General features: G+C 35.5%; 1 protein-coding gene across 9 annotated transcripts in view; it reads left to right on the top strand.

The window, feature by feature from the left end:
* Positions 1–16,830, top strand: part of LOC124155907 — a 109,564-nt gene that overhangs the window by 52,411 nt on the left and 40,323 nt on the right. For 7 of the 9 annotated variants that reach the window (XM_046530104.1, XM_046530112.1, XM_046530111.1 and 4 more), the window contains 9 exons: positions 156–323; positions 584–786; positions 977–1,111; positions 1,983–2,272; positions 3,573–3,819; positions 8,987–9,238; positions 10,257–10,462; positions 12,010–12,081; positions 15,661–15,766. In XM_046530104.1, coding sequence (XP_046386060.1) covers positions 156–323; positions 584–786; positions 977–1,111; positions 1,983–2,272; positions 3,573–3,819; positions 8,987–9,238; positions 10,257–10,462; positions 12,010–12,081; positions 15,661–15,766 — 1,679 coding nt within the window. The remainder of the gene's footprint in view (positions 1–155; positions 324–583; positions 787–976; positions 1,112–1,982; positions 2,273–3,572; positions 3,820–8,986; positions 9,239–10,256; positions 10,463–12,009; positions 12,082–15,660; positions 15,767–16,830) is intronic. The other 2 variants (XM_046530105.1, XM_046530107.1) reach the window with 2 other exon arrangements.

The following is a 16,830-nucleotide window of genomic DNA, read 5'->3' as shown; positions in this document are numbered from 1 at the left end:
GGAGCAATATTTAGCTTTATGTTGGTTACAGTTGAAATTGAATTTAGTTATTCCTTAGCTTTACTCTACTTGGATGATGTATGAACCCAATCGAATCTCAAAATTATTGTGCATTTGATTCTTCTTCAGATCTCATTTTTATTATTTTTTTACAGGGAAGGACACAGAGAGATAACATCTAACCGGCGAATTGGTAGTGGCCGCATCATCAATCGGGAACGAGATAGAGAGTATTGGGTCGATTTTCGTGTGGAGCGAGAGAAAGAGCCAGATGGTGAATTTGGAGGTTTCCGGGGCATTAGGGAACGTGAGAGAGATGAAAGGTACAAGTTCCATGAAGCTGCGAGATACGTGACTAATTTGAATGAACGTTGTGTGATTTCCCTAACTTAATACACAATTAATGAGAACTTGGCTGTCAAATTAATTTGTGTGTTCTATGCCTTTTTTCTATGCCCTTTTTTTACTCATCGATTTTTTTCGTGATGAAATTGGCTCTCTATGAAATGTTGCAGTTTAAATTTTTTCAATTTCTGTGGACTTTGGCTATAATTATTAAATGTTTTCTTTTTTATTTCTTCAGGAATATTAGGTCTGAAAGAAGGCCTTTTGGGCGTGATTTCGACAGAGATCGGGATAACTTTGGCAATGGTGGCACTGGAGAGAGGGGAAATGTTAATAATAAGGGCTCATCGGAAAGAACATCGGGGCGCTCTGGTCGCTATGGCAATGATCGCCGAAGGTCATATGAATCAAGGGGAGAAGAAGAGCCAGAGTGGTTTTCAGGTTTGAGATTGTTACTTTACTTTCAAGTAGAAATTAGCTTTATTTACTGAACCTTAAACTATTTAATTATATTAAAAAATTCTAGTTCTCTTGGCAGTGGAACAAGAATTTTTCCAATTTTATTTCCATTATAATGTTCTCATAGAAGATTACTATTATGGAAAATGATGACATTTTATTGTATTCCTAGGTGGTCCTACTTCTCAACATGATACTATTGAGCTAAGGGGATTTGAAGATATTCCGGAAGACTCTGTTGCTCCTAATTCTGGTCAACGAGCAAAGAAGCAATCCTCTAATTCAAAGACTAATCTGAAGTCAAATGGTAAATCTCATTCCATTTGTAATCACATTATATCATCAGAGTTGGGTTGTGTAACAAAATTAATTTTTTTACTGAATTTGAAAGTTTAGTCTTGGATGGAAACATGTTACAGCCACCTTATTTTACTTTTTTCATCTTATATCATACCATCTTATAAATATTTGATCAGAAATAGTTAAAAAATTTCATACTGGAACAGCCTGCCACCTAGTTGATTGAAGGATAATATTACCTAGCAGCACATCTGCACCTGTTACCTTTTTATTTGCATCAGGAGAGTTTAGAGAAGGATAGATATGTGATAAGATGTAGTAGTGGCTAATCTTGTCAAAGTTAATGGGATTCAAAAATGACTTTTAGATGTGGCAAAGTTACTGGAGCCAACTACTAGTTTTTTCTGTAGTTTCAACTGTAGGTTTTTCTCCCAAATTGCCTTCAACATTTACATAGACACCTGAAAAAATTATTACTTCATGTGGTTAATGTAGAATTCTGAAAAAGAGGAACTTAATAAAGCTGCTCTACTGGACCGTGTACTGCTGTATGTGTCATGTATGTATTTAAGTGAACATTTTTATGAAATATTAAAATAAACTCAAGACAGGACTCTGCATTGTCCACAAGGCATGAGAGTATGAGGGTAGGATAATAATGAGGTCCATTTGTAGTTTTCTTTCCCTCTCACAGATCTGTATTTCCATTCCATTTAAGACTGTGTATTGATATATCTGGAGTTTGTGTGCTCGAGATTGTAGGTTCAGATTGATTGAGGTTTATAATATCTGGAAAATGGTTTCACACAAGTATTTCTTTTTTGAGGATTGTCCTTTTAAATAATTTCTATTTATATTTCTGGTGTTTTTTATTCCAGCATCAAAGAAGTCACCTCATAGTTCTGGTAAAACATCACCAATTCTTCCCTCAGCATCTGAAGCTCCAGCACTGCCTTCTGAGAAAGACTCAAGTAATAAAGTCTCTTCTCATTCTCCTAAGAACTCCAAACCATCATCCCCAGTATCCAATGAAAGTACAAATAAAAATAGCTTGAATCAGAGCCAAGATGGTGGTGTCAATACATCAGGAGGTGGGGATTTCAATCTAGAAGATTTCCTCAGGATGGATTTCAAGGATCCTATGGAATCTATCCAAGGGCTTTTAACGGTGAGGACAAGAAAGACCAAATCAACTTCTACTAGAAAATATTAGATGTTTGGTGATCTTGGGAAATTCAATTGATGACCACAGTGATGTTTTAGTAAAAATTTCCAGTGGTGCCATCAATGTTTCTCTGCTTGTTGTTTATTATTAGAGATGGGTCGAATAGCACTTTTCTTGAATTCGAATATCAAGTACTGATACCTAATTTTTTCCCAAATAGCGCACCCGAATATCAAATACTGCATTAATGAATTCCGAGTATTCATTTTTCCACCAATTTTAAATACAAACTGAAATAAAAAAAAAATGCTGAACACTTCGTTAGTCATTCTACTTCAATACGGCTCCTAAATACTAATGCAACTGTCATCCACAATTACATCAAACTTTGCGTCCATGGGGAGCACCGCCATCCTTTAGTTTCCTATTATATACATACTGAAGATTATATTATTACTTATGCATTACTACATTTATGGACAACCATAAATTAAATAAATAATTGACAATTACTTCGAAATTAGAATGTGTGAAACATAAATGTTGTCATTCCACAAAGTGTCATAAAAGGAAAAGCTAATCTCGCATGCATTTGAAAGTATGTAAACATTCTTTTTAATGCTGTTCTCAAGGAGTCATCAGCATCACACATATTTTAATGATAAGTTTTCGTCAAAATATTGTTAAAGAATTGAACCAAGCTAATGTGCAAATGCACAAAGGTTATGAAAAAGACTTCGCTGTTTCACAAAAAATTTTGTGAAACAGCGAAGTCTTTTTCTTAACCTTTGTGCATCATGAAGGAGTTTCACCATGTTACGCCAACCACCATCGCATCTAATGTGCAAACCTTCATGTAAGACCCAACCTTTGTGAACAGATTTAATTAGAGTCACAGACGATCTGTGCTGTGTATTCAAAACTTGTATTATTGATAACTTCATCGAATATCGGATAGTGTAAAAAGCTCATTATTTGAGGTGTTCTGTGATTCTACTATTCGAACGGCCCATCCCTGTATATTATAGGTTAATAGCTCATAATATCATTGTAAGTTAATCCAAGAAAAATTTTAATCTCTTTTGAAATATCATTGTTATAATGATCACTTTGATGATGATCTAAGCCTAAAAAATTGGTCCATATCACTCATAGTGTTGGAAATCCACTGTGTTTTAGGCACTCTGTGGCCTGGCACTATGACCAGCATGGCAATGCAGAATTCATTTTGGTCATAGGTCTGCTTTCATGGTAGTCAATGCGTTAATAAACCAGCAACTGAGGAAAATATATTTTTTTCCAGAATGGTTCCTCCACGGAAGGGGTAAATGTTGGTGGATCAAGGTTTAGTCAGTTTTTTAGAAGAGAAAGCTCACCACCAAATACTGCTGCTAATATGCTGATGATGAGCAACCAACAGAACCAGATGGCTGAAAACAGCAGCTCAAGTAGAGATGCAATTAACAAAGCTCCTGGGTCTGGTTTGATCCAACATCCAGATAGTCGGCGGTCATCACTTCAGGATGAATTGCTCAATAACATCATAAATGGTTTGTTTTGCTTTTGTGGGTATTTTAATTCTTGAGCATGGAAAATATTGACTTAAATAGTGATGCTTTATTACTTTTATTGAGGATTATTTTTGATGCCTGAATCATCTATCTGGTGTACTTAGGTATTTCTCATTTACTTCATGATATTGCTTCCTTAAAAGTTTTTGATATATTTTGTCACACATATTTTCCTTGAAATATGTCGACATTAATGAAACCAAATGATATCCTTAGTTAATAGACATTACATAAAATTTACAATCCTATTGTGTTCAACCCATTTGAAATATAAGTGATTGAACAGGAAAGCTTAGGTACCATATTGAGTAGAGTGCTTGGCTGCTGATTGAAAGTCCCAGGTATAAGCCTTATGAGATCCGTAAAAATTCCTCGAAGTGGAGATTGCCCAGGAGATGGAATCTTTGTAGCCCTCCTAACCTTTGTGTGAGATACCTCATGTCTGTGACTTAGTCTAGGGTGAGCTATACCCTCATCTATCCAAACTTATCTGGGTTGAATCACTCTTTGAGTGAGAATCATAGAACTCCCTGTGTTATTGGGGTAACATTTCATATTTATGTGAAGTAATTTGCTGTAGGTATATTTTATATAGCGCTTTCCTCTTTTTCTTTAGTTATTTTTATCCCTTAATTGTCAGCAAAAATTTTCTGAATATAGTCCTGTTATGTCCCATTGAATAAAAAAATGGAAGGTCAAATCAAGCCTTGAAATGCTCTGCAATATTTTGCTGTTAAATTTGTAAATTAAGAATATATTAACCTCTAGTTCACAACCTCATAGACTAGGGTTTTAAAAATTTCCATCATTTTTGGCAATTCATTTCATTTAGTGTTGGCAATAAATAGTTTTAATGCGGAAATGATTTTGACATGAGAGGAAAAAATTACCTTTCAGATCCAGGGTTAGCTAATTTTTTAGCTTGAGGGTTGTTAAATATATGTGAAATGAGTCTGAATTGCATTCATGTGTCTTTCGGTGAATCATTGGTGTGACATCTATTATACAAGAATATGGCCGAGAATGTGAGTGAAATATTAACTTTCAAATGGCTGTCATTCTGTGAAGAATTCGTTCATCAAAATTATACTATGTATTGGTAAGGTTCAATATGGTACCATTGAAGGGATAGGAGGAGTTACAACAAGAATGCCATCGATACCCTTTCGGCTAGACTTTTATTCACTATGATGTGTAATTAACTCAAATTTGAAAATCATGCATAAAACCACCAGGGCTTTCAACTCACTACGTATTTATTGTCTCTAGGCAGGCTCAGACTTTTTCCAAATGAACAGCCAAGCTTTATTTATTATAAAAATTGTATTAATTTTTGCCAGGGGATAGAAAATGGAAAAATTTTCGAAACCAGCGAAGATACAACAATTTGCATTTGGGGAATGAACAAATGAGTGTTATGAAATGCATTCTTGGAATTCCTAACACAAAATTTTAGAGCATCTTGTCCAGACATGCATTGAATCCTGGATCCAACTAGTGGTTACCTATGATTGGTACATAGCATGCTATAAATAACACAACTTACGGAGGAGGAGTAAAGAAAAGGGTGTCCTGGAATGAATTTTGGAAATTCAAGCATAGGAGTGCCTCTCGGAAGCCTTGGCTGAAGGGTAGCAGATCATGTCCACGAAGGAGGTCTCAGTAAGACGAACGTAGGGTGACTGCTGCCTTCAAGCAATCGGCTGCACATGATTTTTATACAGCCAAATGCCATATACCTTCTACTGTTGGATGTAGAACTCGTAAGGACTTTCGACAAATCATGTATGAGGCATATTCGTAAAGTGAGGGCCGTTTGGTCAGAGAAAAAAAAATGCACATGTGAAACACATTTTATTGGCACTTTTAGTTGGCTACAAACCTACTCCACTTCTCTCTATAATCCTCGTTCACTTCTAAGCATTTTTCGTACCGCTGCACCAGCTTCCTTAACCCCTCCTCATGGAAGCTCGCTGTCTGAGGGTTGAACTAATTGACAAGGCTGTTGCTTTCCTCTTCGGTTTCAAAATGTTATCCACCGAGCCATTGTTTCAAGTGCAAGAAGAGGAAATAGTCCCTAGGTGCCAGGTAAGGTCTGTACGGTGGGTGGTCAAAGAGTTCCCAACATAAATCTTGAATTTTCTTATTGAACCTTGCCGCCTGAGAGTTTAACCAATTGGACAAAGCCACAGGCTCACACTGCTGTCAAAACCAATCAGAAAATTCAAGATTTTTGTTGGGAACTCTTTGACCACCCACGGTATGGTCCTTACCTTACGGTACTGGTACGAAAAATGCTTAGAAGTGAATGGCGATTATATAGAGAAGTGTAGAAGAAGGTTTGTAGCCGACTGAAAGTGGCAATAAAATGTGTTTCATATGAGTATATTTTTTCCTGTGACCAAATGGCCCTCACTTTATGAATATACAGTAGACTCTCGTTATTACGAAGTTCACGGGGCCGAAAAATCGGAGGTTCGTAATAACGAAGTTCGTAAGAACGTTTCTTTTAAGAATCGTCAAAAGAAATAGTGTAATATAAACGCTATTAAATTACGCGGAAATATATATAAACAAGAAAATTCGTTTCAGTTTTTCAACAGAAGACAGCGCCATGACGCAATCGAAGGTTGATATCTTCCCGAACACATGAACTCCGATGTTCAAACTAGATGCGTCCCAAGACCTTGTTCCAAGGTTGATAAAATTACAGTCCGGCCACCGAGAGTTGTCCAGTAACAGACAATGGGCTGGGTAGGGGGTATGGGAGCCAGGTAAGAAAGGGAAACGCTTGCAAAGTGTTCCATGAAGAAAATAACCGGAAGGGACGACGAGCGTGAAGGACCTAGAGGGATAATTACTTGTTCTTGTGATTCGAAGAATGGGCTTATTTTGGTTGGTCAGGCTTATTTCGGTGCTCGAATATGCATTTGACAACGTTGTATGACTAGACGGGGGTGTGAGGTGCGTTTGGGGGACAGCGATTGGCTTTAAACCGTGCTGACGCAGGATTATCCACCCCTCCTATTGTGCCGTAATCGGACACCCCTCGCCAGCCGGACTGCATGTAAGTTATCGAGGAGTACGGTTATCCTGCGGGATGCAACACTGCATTACACGTATGCGCTAACTCACGATTGTGGTGACCTGATCCATCGGGGCCTGCGATGCATCCGGAGCCGAAAAAATGTCTCCCCGCGGTAACGAAGAACGGGCGAAACGCTGAACAGTTCCTAAATTCAAACCAGATTCAATGATACCTTATTCAGATGGTGATTACAGTGAGAGTTTCACAGCGCCAAACCGCGTAGTATCGGCCAAATCGAAAGGCGCCAAATTTGAAATTTGAAAGTTTTGAATGCTCGTATTTCTGAAAATTCGTACATCGAATGTGCATAGGAAGAGGATTGACTGTACATCCAATTTACTAACGGTTATGAGTGGGTCACCACGACTTCACAGGAATGAAGGCTGTTATATGATGTAGCGCGTAAACTGAATAAAGAACCATAATTGACGCTCTTAAGCATAGTACACGAGAATAACTTAAACGTGGCGCGATTATTAAAACTTAAGTGTAGTGAATATCCACCTAAATGCCGTGACTTGTGCGTGTAACTTCGTAATAAAGTTCATATTGTAACCGCCGGGACCGGGACTTAGGTTCGTAATTTCGTAAAAACGAAAATTTCGTAATAACGTTTCTTTTACTATAGCTTGGATAGGCCTTTTCGACGGGACCAACGATTTGCTTCGTAATAACGAGAACTTCGTAACAACGTTGTTCGTATTAACGAGAGTCTACTGTACCTTGTACTTTCAGTACCTTTCAAACCTCTGTAACTGTGAAACCTAGCTGTCACACACAGCATTGTGACAGTTGGTCGTGTTTTTGGTGCAAAGAGCATCTTGATTTTATAATGTGATGTCAAAGGATAAAAGTCTTTTCTTCCATGAGGAAGTGGAGGTGTTGGTACACATGTATGAAGAAAAGAATGGTGTCCGTAAATAAGTTCTACATTTGCTGTGCATAAGACTCAGATCACTGATATTCTGAAGCAGGAGGAGGCTGTAAATGAGAGGTTTCACTGTATTAGCCAAAAAGTGATGCTGTGGCTGCCTTAAATTACAATTAAAAGTACAGTGTGATATTTTCATTGTAAAATAAACCTTAAAAATGAGATTTTCTATCACTCCCCTCCAATTATTATTATCTACAATAAGCTGCTTATTTAAAAATTCTAGTCCTTAAATTGTCAATATTTGCGGCTATATATAAGTAGTGTTACTGAAAGAGAAGGCAATTGTGTGCACACATGTGCAGGAATATGCAGAGTTATTCATGATTCCTGTTCTAAACTTGTGAGGTGCCATTGTAGGTGGTAGGAGAGTACTTCTGAGCAGTTTTATTCTATGAAAATGAGATAGGCACTTCAGTTGCAGGGATATGGCTAGATAATATATAATGTAAGATAAATTTTTGAGCTATCATGGAAGTGCTTGGTAACATTCAGAGGTTGATGAGTTTTAAGTACTTGAAGCAGAAAATATAATTTCTTGTCTGGTAAATAGATACCAGTTCTATTCATTGTTTAGGGCCATTAACAGTGAGCCAATCTATTGATATCACCATTGATTAACTCTACTAATGGAATGAAATATTAAAATAAGAAAGGATTGGATTAAAGATGTGGAAATTAGAATGGAAAACTTAGAAAGATGATGTTATTTTCATAATTGTTCTCCAAAAAACATGTTATTTGAATATTTAAGTTTGGATTTTTAGCATTGTTGAGAGCTAGAGGGTTTTTATTTTCTTTTTTTTCCCAAGGAAGGTGTCAGGTTCTAGTGTTGATAATATAATTCTCTGATATTATTCCCTGAACCAAAAGAAGCATTGTTGTTTAATAGGAATTTGGTGGTGTACTTGCCGATGCTTGATTTCAAGATGCATGCCAGCATTTCTAATTTTTTTTCGGTTAGCCTTCTAGAGACTTGATTGGTTGGCGTAATCAGGCTCTCTCTCTACAGTGAAAACTTTGCCTTTTGTTCTTTGAAATTAAACTGGAATGCTTGTTCTTCCTCCCACCCATTGGGCCACCTTATTACCTTATCTAACCTTGACTCCCATTAACCTGACCAAAAGAAATCACTGAGCCTAATATTGTAATCCCATCTTTGGGTGGCCCAGATTCCTACTTTGCACCTATATCCCCTGCTGCCAGCACCACTATAGGCGGTGGTATAAGGGGGCAAGATCAAGACTCATCGAGCAAGCCATCTCTTCTTCTGGAAATGCTACATCGGGGAAATAATCAACTAAGGAATCAGAATCAGACGCAGCAGCCTGATAATCTTGCCCCTGGAATGATGAAACCTCCAAGTATCAAAGATCTTGGTGAGTATGATAAAGTTTGTGCCTATATTGATGATGATATGAGATCCTTTGATGACTGTTTGCAATACCATGGCCAGTGGGCTTATTAAAGTAAGAGAATGGAGAATTCCCATGAAAAATTACTGTAGTTTATTTCATTGATAATGAGAATAAGTCTAAAAGATCTATGTTAGTTTTTTGCAGTAATAGTGGCAATTAAGAATATTATTTATCTCTAGATTTTAGAAATTTACCTGCTTCTTCATATCCACATTGCCCATTTCTGTCACCATTGCTATGGCTTCAGATGGTCTGTCCCTGCTAAAGAGACAAGCCAAATGGTTTCATAACAATGGTCTATCATCAAATGCCGTTTTTGCAAAATTGCCTTTTCACCGAGCAAAAGTCTCAATTTCTGTGCCAATTTTGGAATTCAAATGAGAAATTGTGTGTATGTGCATTTTTAAGGGCCCTGTTAACATTTTAGTAATTTTAAAAAGTTATAAAAATACCTATGGAAAGTAAAAATTATGCTCTATGTATTACTGAGGATGTATTTCTCCCCTCTGGTATTACTTATAAGTTTGATTTGCAAACAGCTTACTCCCAAATCTACAAGTACTATCTGGCAGTATAAGTGATACCTATTCATATTAATTTAGGTCTTAAAAATTGCCGAGTAACCAATGAGGATATCTCTTCTACATCTAGTATTTTTATTTTTAGTAAGTCATCAAAGTAGTAACTGCCCATCGTATTTTTTTTTCAAACAACTCATTATCTGCTTATCATTGTTTTGGCTGAACTGTAACTGCATAAGGAATTAAATGGTGGTTCATTAGAATGAGTGAATAAAATTGATGAAGCTAACTTTCATTTTTTTAAAGCCAGTTCATCTTCTTATGTGGCAAACTAATTGCCTAATGTTAAGTTATTGTATTAGATTGCAGCAATTGTATCCCATAAAATATTGTTGTGGTCGTAATATTTTATTTATTCTCTTTCTTTCCATTTCTTCTATTTCTAATCATCTTTCCAGAGGTGTCTGGTAAGTTGCAAAGTGTAGAGGAACTTGAAGCTCATCTGCGGCAAAGCTCAGCTGTTGGTAGTGGAGGCAGAAGTAGTGCTGTCAGCCGTCCAGTGGTACCTGGTGGTAATAGGGTCAGAATGAAAGCAGATGTTACGGATTTCGACTCGTCAACATCTGCCCAGTCTGATGAAGAGTTAGCTGCCTTCAAGAAGTTGGTATGTTTTTGCACATTTCAAGCAGGTGTGGTTGCACCCAATTATTCTTATAATCAAATTATTACTTAATTTGTAGAATTTCATATGTAGTGAATGTACCTTTCGTAGATGTTGACAGTTAGATTTTTCCTCTCGTCTTGTTGGAAAACATTTTTTTTTTAAATCAGATTTATAGTTATGTATTTAGCAACTGTATTCGGTATCTTCTTTTCTGTTTTTTGTTGGAATTTTTGGATGGCAAGTAGTTTGGAGCTTATGTACAAATCAGTTTTGTTTGTCAGTGTGTTTTACATGTTACTCTTTGTGTTTTTCACTTCTGTAGAATGTAATTTAAACTTTCAATTTGGAAAGAAATTTTTAGCCAAATTTCAGTGTTTTTCTACTTGTCGCAAGACGTTAACTCCTTGTAACTTGTTAATTTGGGCAACATTACCCATTGTCTGGAATACAAAATATTATAGTAATTCTCAAATGAAATACACATCTTAGTTGAGTTTTGGAATACAATCCCGTGACATGTGTGGAAGTGAAGGATTAATTTTGCAGGATGGAGATAACTGCCGTGAAAACTAATGAGCTTTGAAAATATGCCATTGAAAATTATTTCTTGTTTCAAATTAAAAAAAAATATAGTCTTCGTAATCATGTCTAGATTTCAATTTATAACTTAAGGTATTACGGTAATTTCTTGGAATACCTCTGTGATACTATGAGTTCAAACTACACAACATAATTATGGAATGAAATAATTTATAATATGGTAATTTCTTTCCAAAACTTATAATTTACATGCATGAAATTCAATATTTCATTAACATCAATTTTTCTTGTCATAAATTTAGAAATTTTGGCTTTGACCTTTACAATTTTGTACTTATGGAAATTATCTTACTTTTTCGGCATATGAATATAGCCATGTTGAGTCATTTCAAAATTTCCTACAGATGATAGATATATGTTCCTCCTCAGATTTGGGATTTTGATTTTTTTAGAATTGGGAATTCCACTTTCCAACGTAATGAGAGTAAAGTTTTTTTCTGTCACAGTTAATTACCTCATTTGTGTAATTGATTGTAAAATGACGATTACATGACACTTTAAAATTTAAAATACTTATTTTTATCTTTAATTAGAAATTTTTCAATAAATAAAAAACTTTATTGCATACTAATTAATTTCAAATGTTTTTAAAAATTGTTATCTTATGAAAATGCTCTATATAATTTGTAGTGTCATGACTGAATTTTAATTAATAAATTTTTACCTTCAGAAAATTCTTCAGGTTTTCAAAGAGATTAATTTTGGATAAATATTTGCTCAGTTTTCCAAACTCAATAGGTCAGTTAATGTTTGTTTTCCGTAAATATCTATTCTCATCATATTTGTAAGAATTCATGCCTAGCATGGGTGTTTTTCTTTGCTGGAATGTTTTGGAGCATTGCTTCTTTTGCTTAAATTTTGACGTTTACAATTAAGTTGCATTTTAAGCTAGTAAGAGCAAATGAATACTTTTCAGTTGAGATGTGTCTGGTGTGCATTTCTTTCAGCTTGCTCAAATGTCTGGCGGTCAGGCCGTTCCGGCCGCAAATGGAGTGGGTCAGCATTTTGGTATTCTGCAGGTAAAGTTTTCATGGGCAATGCATATGGCGTTGAAAGAACAAGCTTTAATGTGGAAACCATTTTTTTATATCGCAAGATTAGTTTCATGCTACTTATCTCTGACTCCTTGAGCTGCATTAACTTTTCAGTGTGTTCTTCCTCAGTTCATTTGTTTCTTGTTATCTCAAGTCATTTACACTTTCACTTGGAATTGTGCAATGCATGGCCTAATAGGGTGTCCATGAGTATTTTTATTTGAGTTCCAATCAAGCATTGATAAAGTTCCTAGATAATTAATTGTGATTTAAAATGGTGAATCAATCATTAAATATTTTAATCAAGTCACAATAAATATTTAATTGTCTGTAAGAATTTCAATACTTGTGGTTACTCAGGTGATAAACCAGTATGATTTTTCTAATGATTTGTAATGTTTCCTATGTAACTATTTGTGATGGTAAAAGCTTGTAGTGTAATTATTTTATCATTTGATTTATTTTTGTTTGTTCTCAACCCAAGTTTATGAAAATTTCAATATTTGCTGTTTTGAATCGTTGCTAGTTAGAATACTGGTTACAGTGTGTTGTACACTGGCTCCAAAATTAGAATATTTATACTTGATGTTTACAGAGTGTCAACTAACAAATGTCCAACTTATGGCCATCCAGAGTTAGTTCCAAGAAAAGTGTAAAAAAAATAAATGTTAAAGCACTTTGATGCTTCAAGAAAAAAAGTGGGCACAATTTACAGCAGTGCTTTACCGCTGCAACACCTTCAATGGTGATATTTATTGGTGTAATAGCAATTTTACTCCAACCCACGCTACAACATCCAACGCGTTATACTACATGAAGGAAGTATTTTACACTGCAGAGGGCGCTGTAATTCCATTCATTGCTACATGTAAATTCCCAGTTACTGCAACATATTTCAATGATTTCAGCAAAGTTATTACTTTTAATCCTCTTTTTCACCAACGGATTTTTTCTTTATGATATTTTAAAATAGATATTTTTAGCCGTCACTATCCGAGTTTTTTGTGGTAAAATTTAACGAGATTTGAGTCCACTCAATATCTCCGAAATCAACACACATTTCTTATGTCTTGGCTGACTTGACAATCAATGTATTACATAAAATGAAAAAAATATTATTGATTAGTCAAATACCTTATTTAGAGTTCATAAAATTTTGAATCCCTGGATTAGATTTGGGGCTGTAATACAGAACCTGCTCAATCTTGAGTCCTCACTCGAACTTGGTGGTTCAAATCTCAAACTCAGTTGAGCTCGAGTCAGAGTTTGTATTTTAAAAACTAACTACCATTCAATTGCTGTGAAGATTTCTCAAGATCTCACACTTGGTAAGGTCTTCCATGTCTTCTTCCGACATTTCAATGTACAACTCACTCGTCGAAACGTCAGAAGGAGATATGGAAGACCTTACCCAGATTGTGAGACCCAAGAAACCTTCACTGCCATTGTTCACTGAGAAAAAAACCAGACTTAACATCATACAAGTCAGTTCATTTGAGATTGAGAAATTGTTGTGAAAATTAAAAAATAACAGGTTTCCGTCAGTCATGGTATCCTGCTCATCAAATCTGGCATTACTGGAGTGCAATTACACACGTGAAATTATTTTTACTTGAGATATTTAATCTAAAAAAACAGTGGTGTTAAAAGGCAATGGCTGTGTACATTTTGGAACTTGGCGACTATTTGAGGTCAAACTCAAGTTGTAAACTGTAAAGTAAACTTTGGGACTTTAATGAGGATACCTAATACCTACGTCACACCTGAATCGTGTTTGAATGAGGACCAGTCTTTAGCAGAGTTCTGGAATACAGACCTTAATCTTCAAATTCATGCTAATCTGCCTAAGAAATATGTTTAGCACAAACTATTCTATGGAGTGGCTGTATGGGAATTACTTTTACTCTTCAGTGGATGTATTGGCATCCTTTGTTCACAAAATGTTTGATGAATTCTCTTTTTTTTTGTTATTATTTAAAAAAATGTAAATTGTGTTTCATTCTGGGCTGTTAGTTTCCTCATTGTGATGGATAGTTTAAATGATTAATAATGAGATTGTCTTGAACTTTGAATGAAAAATAAATCTTCATCACTTGGGTTTATATTACTGTGAGACTAGTTTATCCAGCAATGTAATACCTTCTTCAGATTAGAATAAAAATGCTAATTTTTGGCACCTAGGAATTGTGCTGTTGCATTATGGGAAGCATAGTAATTATTAACATTTTCTGTACCTCTCATTTTTCAAGTTCCCAGCTATTTGAGATCCTGACTAATGTTTTTATTAACCTATTTATGGCACAAAATTTTAACTTTTTAGGGGTCACCCTTCATTTGAGTAATATCATCTGCTTGTAATTTGAGCCACTAATAGTTTGGTATTTTAATGATTAGCTGAAGTCAGGTTTGATGAAAAAGTAATTGCTTTTAAATGAAGTTGCAGCTCATTAATTTAATATTAATTTATGATCGCCTAATGAAATTTTGTGAGCGCTGAAAGAAAAAAGTTGGGTTATGTAGTGAGTGCTTTCTTAATTTAAATGCTTGAAATTCATATATTAAGAATGAGGTGTACGGTAAAATTAATTTTTGCTCTGTGACTATACTGTTGCTACAATGATTGCCTGTAGAAATTTTATTGTAATGGCTGGTGTAGAAGCATGCCATCAGTTGGTCAATTTTCAGCTATTCTGTAGCATTTATCAATGCATTTTGGCACATAGAGATTGTTTTGCACCCTGGAATATGTTAGATAATCATGATTCTTGAGTTTGTAGTAGCTGACTACTCTTTATGTGATTTAAATAACTATGTATTTATAGTTGTGTATTTATTTCGTTTCTTTAGTACTAATAACTCGCTGATTAATGCTATTAATAATTGATTTTGTGAAAAATATTTTTTGAACCATTGTTGTTTTTTTATTAAAATTTTCCAATTAATAGCATTAATTACATACCAAAGTTTTAATCTACCTAGAGATGCAAAGCTTTCATTATTAAGTATCATTTATCTTGGAGCTGGTTACCTCTTAATTATGTTTTGTTTTGGAAGTTGCTGCTGAAATTGTGGCAAATACATTACAGCTGAGGCTTCTTTATCTTTTAACCAAAAAAATTGGGAAAGCTATCAAAATTTAACCCTTTTAAAGTTTCATTTTTTACCTCAATTCTATCAAGCCTAAATTGAAGACATAATTAAGTCCACTTCTAAGATTTTCATTTTTCTGGTTCTAATTAGATAAATTTTTGCTGCTGGATAAGAGCTAATTTATTTAATAAAACAGTTTGTAATGGTGAAATTTTGTTTTATAGAAGTTTGCTACATCTCTGTGCTACTAATATTGTAAATTAAGGCCTGGTTAATATTTAGTACAGTATGTTTAAGATCACATAAGTAAATATTTGTTTTCAAGGATGTTTGCAACGTTAATTTGCTTGGTTATGTGTATAAATAACTAATTAATGCTGGTTATGGATTGAATTATTGTGTTTCAGACCTCAGCTTAGTGGGTGAAGTTGAATTTGAAGAAAAATTGTTGAGTACATTTTCTCTTAATTACAGATGCTGGGCAATAAAGATAGCTCTCAGCAGTCCAGCAATTTAGTCTCCCAGGCTGGTGGTGCCGCACCTGGTGCTCCAACACCAAATGATCCTAGCATTTTAGGAGGTATGCATTTTTTTTTTATTCCCTGCCACTTGTCTTGCATGTATGTGTTGGACTTTTTTATGGCCTGAATTTAAATAATTTTGCCCTCTATTAGTGAGATGGGAAATGGCATTCCCTATACAGCACACTCCCGATTATCTGGGCTAATGATGGGGAGAGACCTCACGAATAATCGGAAAACATGGATAACCCGTACTTTAATGTCTTGTAATGTTCATAATTTACGTAAAACAAGCAATACATTATTAATTATGCAGTTACCGTATATGTCTGAATATAGTCCCCCCTTATTTTTTTCCAAAAATGCTCAAGGTAAAAGTAATGGGGGGGACTATATTCAAACGCATTTTTTCCCGAAACTGAAGCCTCAAAATTAGGGGGGGGACTATGTTTGGAGAAATACGGTATTCTGTTATTTAAGAGTGCTTCCCAGACTCATTGAGAGCTTTCTTTGCCAGTTCGCAATCTTTTTAGCGACGATAACATGGTTGTACTCGTATTATTAATGCTCCATGTGAGGCCTGGTTTCGAAAACCTCACATCCGTGACTGTGTGATCACGGGTACAGGAAATTGGTTTGCACGAATGCTTCAAAACCACTGATCGACGTCGGAAACTACCTTGTCAGCCACCACGCCACCTAGTTGCGTCTCGCACAAGTTGCCCGGATTGCAACTGCTGCTGGACATGTATCCCTGATCACGGAACGCGGTCGTGCACTGTGAGGCTTGGAAAACAGGAACATGGTGCTCCCCTGAATGCAGCATTGTGCGATCGCTTCCGTTTTACGAAGGGGATTATAATGGAAATAATAAGCTCTGTGTACAGTAGCATTAATGCTGTAATTCTGGTGATTTCGTGTCTTATTTTTTTATAAAGATCGTGGAAAATATTGAGCGAGAGTGGAAATCGTGCACGGATAATCCGCAACATGGATATACCGCAGCCGGATAATCGGGAGTCTGCTGTACTTTTGTGTGGGTGTGTGTGTGTGTGTGTGTATTTTGTGTGTGTGTAAGGACCACAGGAAGCAGTTTATTGTAGCAAAATTTTGTCATAAAAGT

The sequence above is a fragment of the Ischnura elegans genome, chromosome 3 (assembly GCF_921293095.1).
Source record: "Ischnura elegans chromosome 3, ioIscEleg1.1, whole genome shotgun sequence".
In the NCBI taxonomy this organism is placed as follows: Eukaryota; Metazoa; Arthropoda; class Insecta; order Odonata; family Coenagrionidae; genus Ischnura; species Ischnura elegans.
This window is presented reverse-complemented; position numbering and strand designations above follow the sequence as displayed.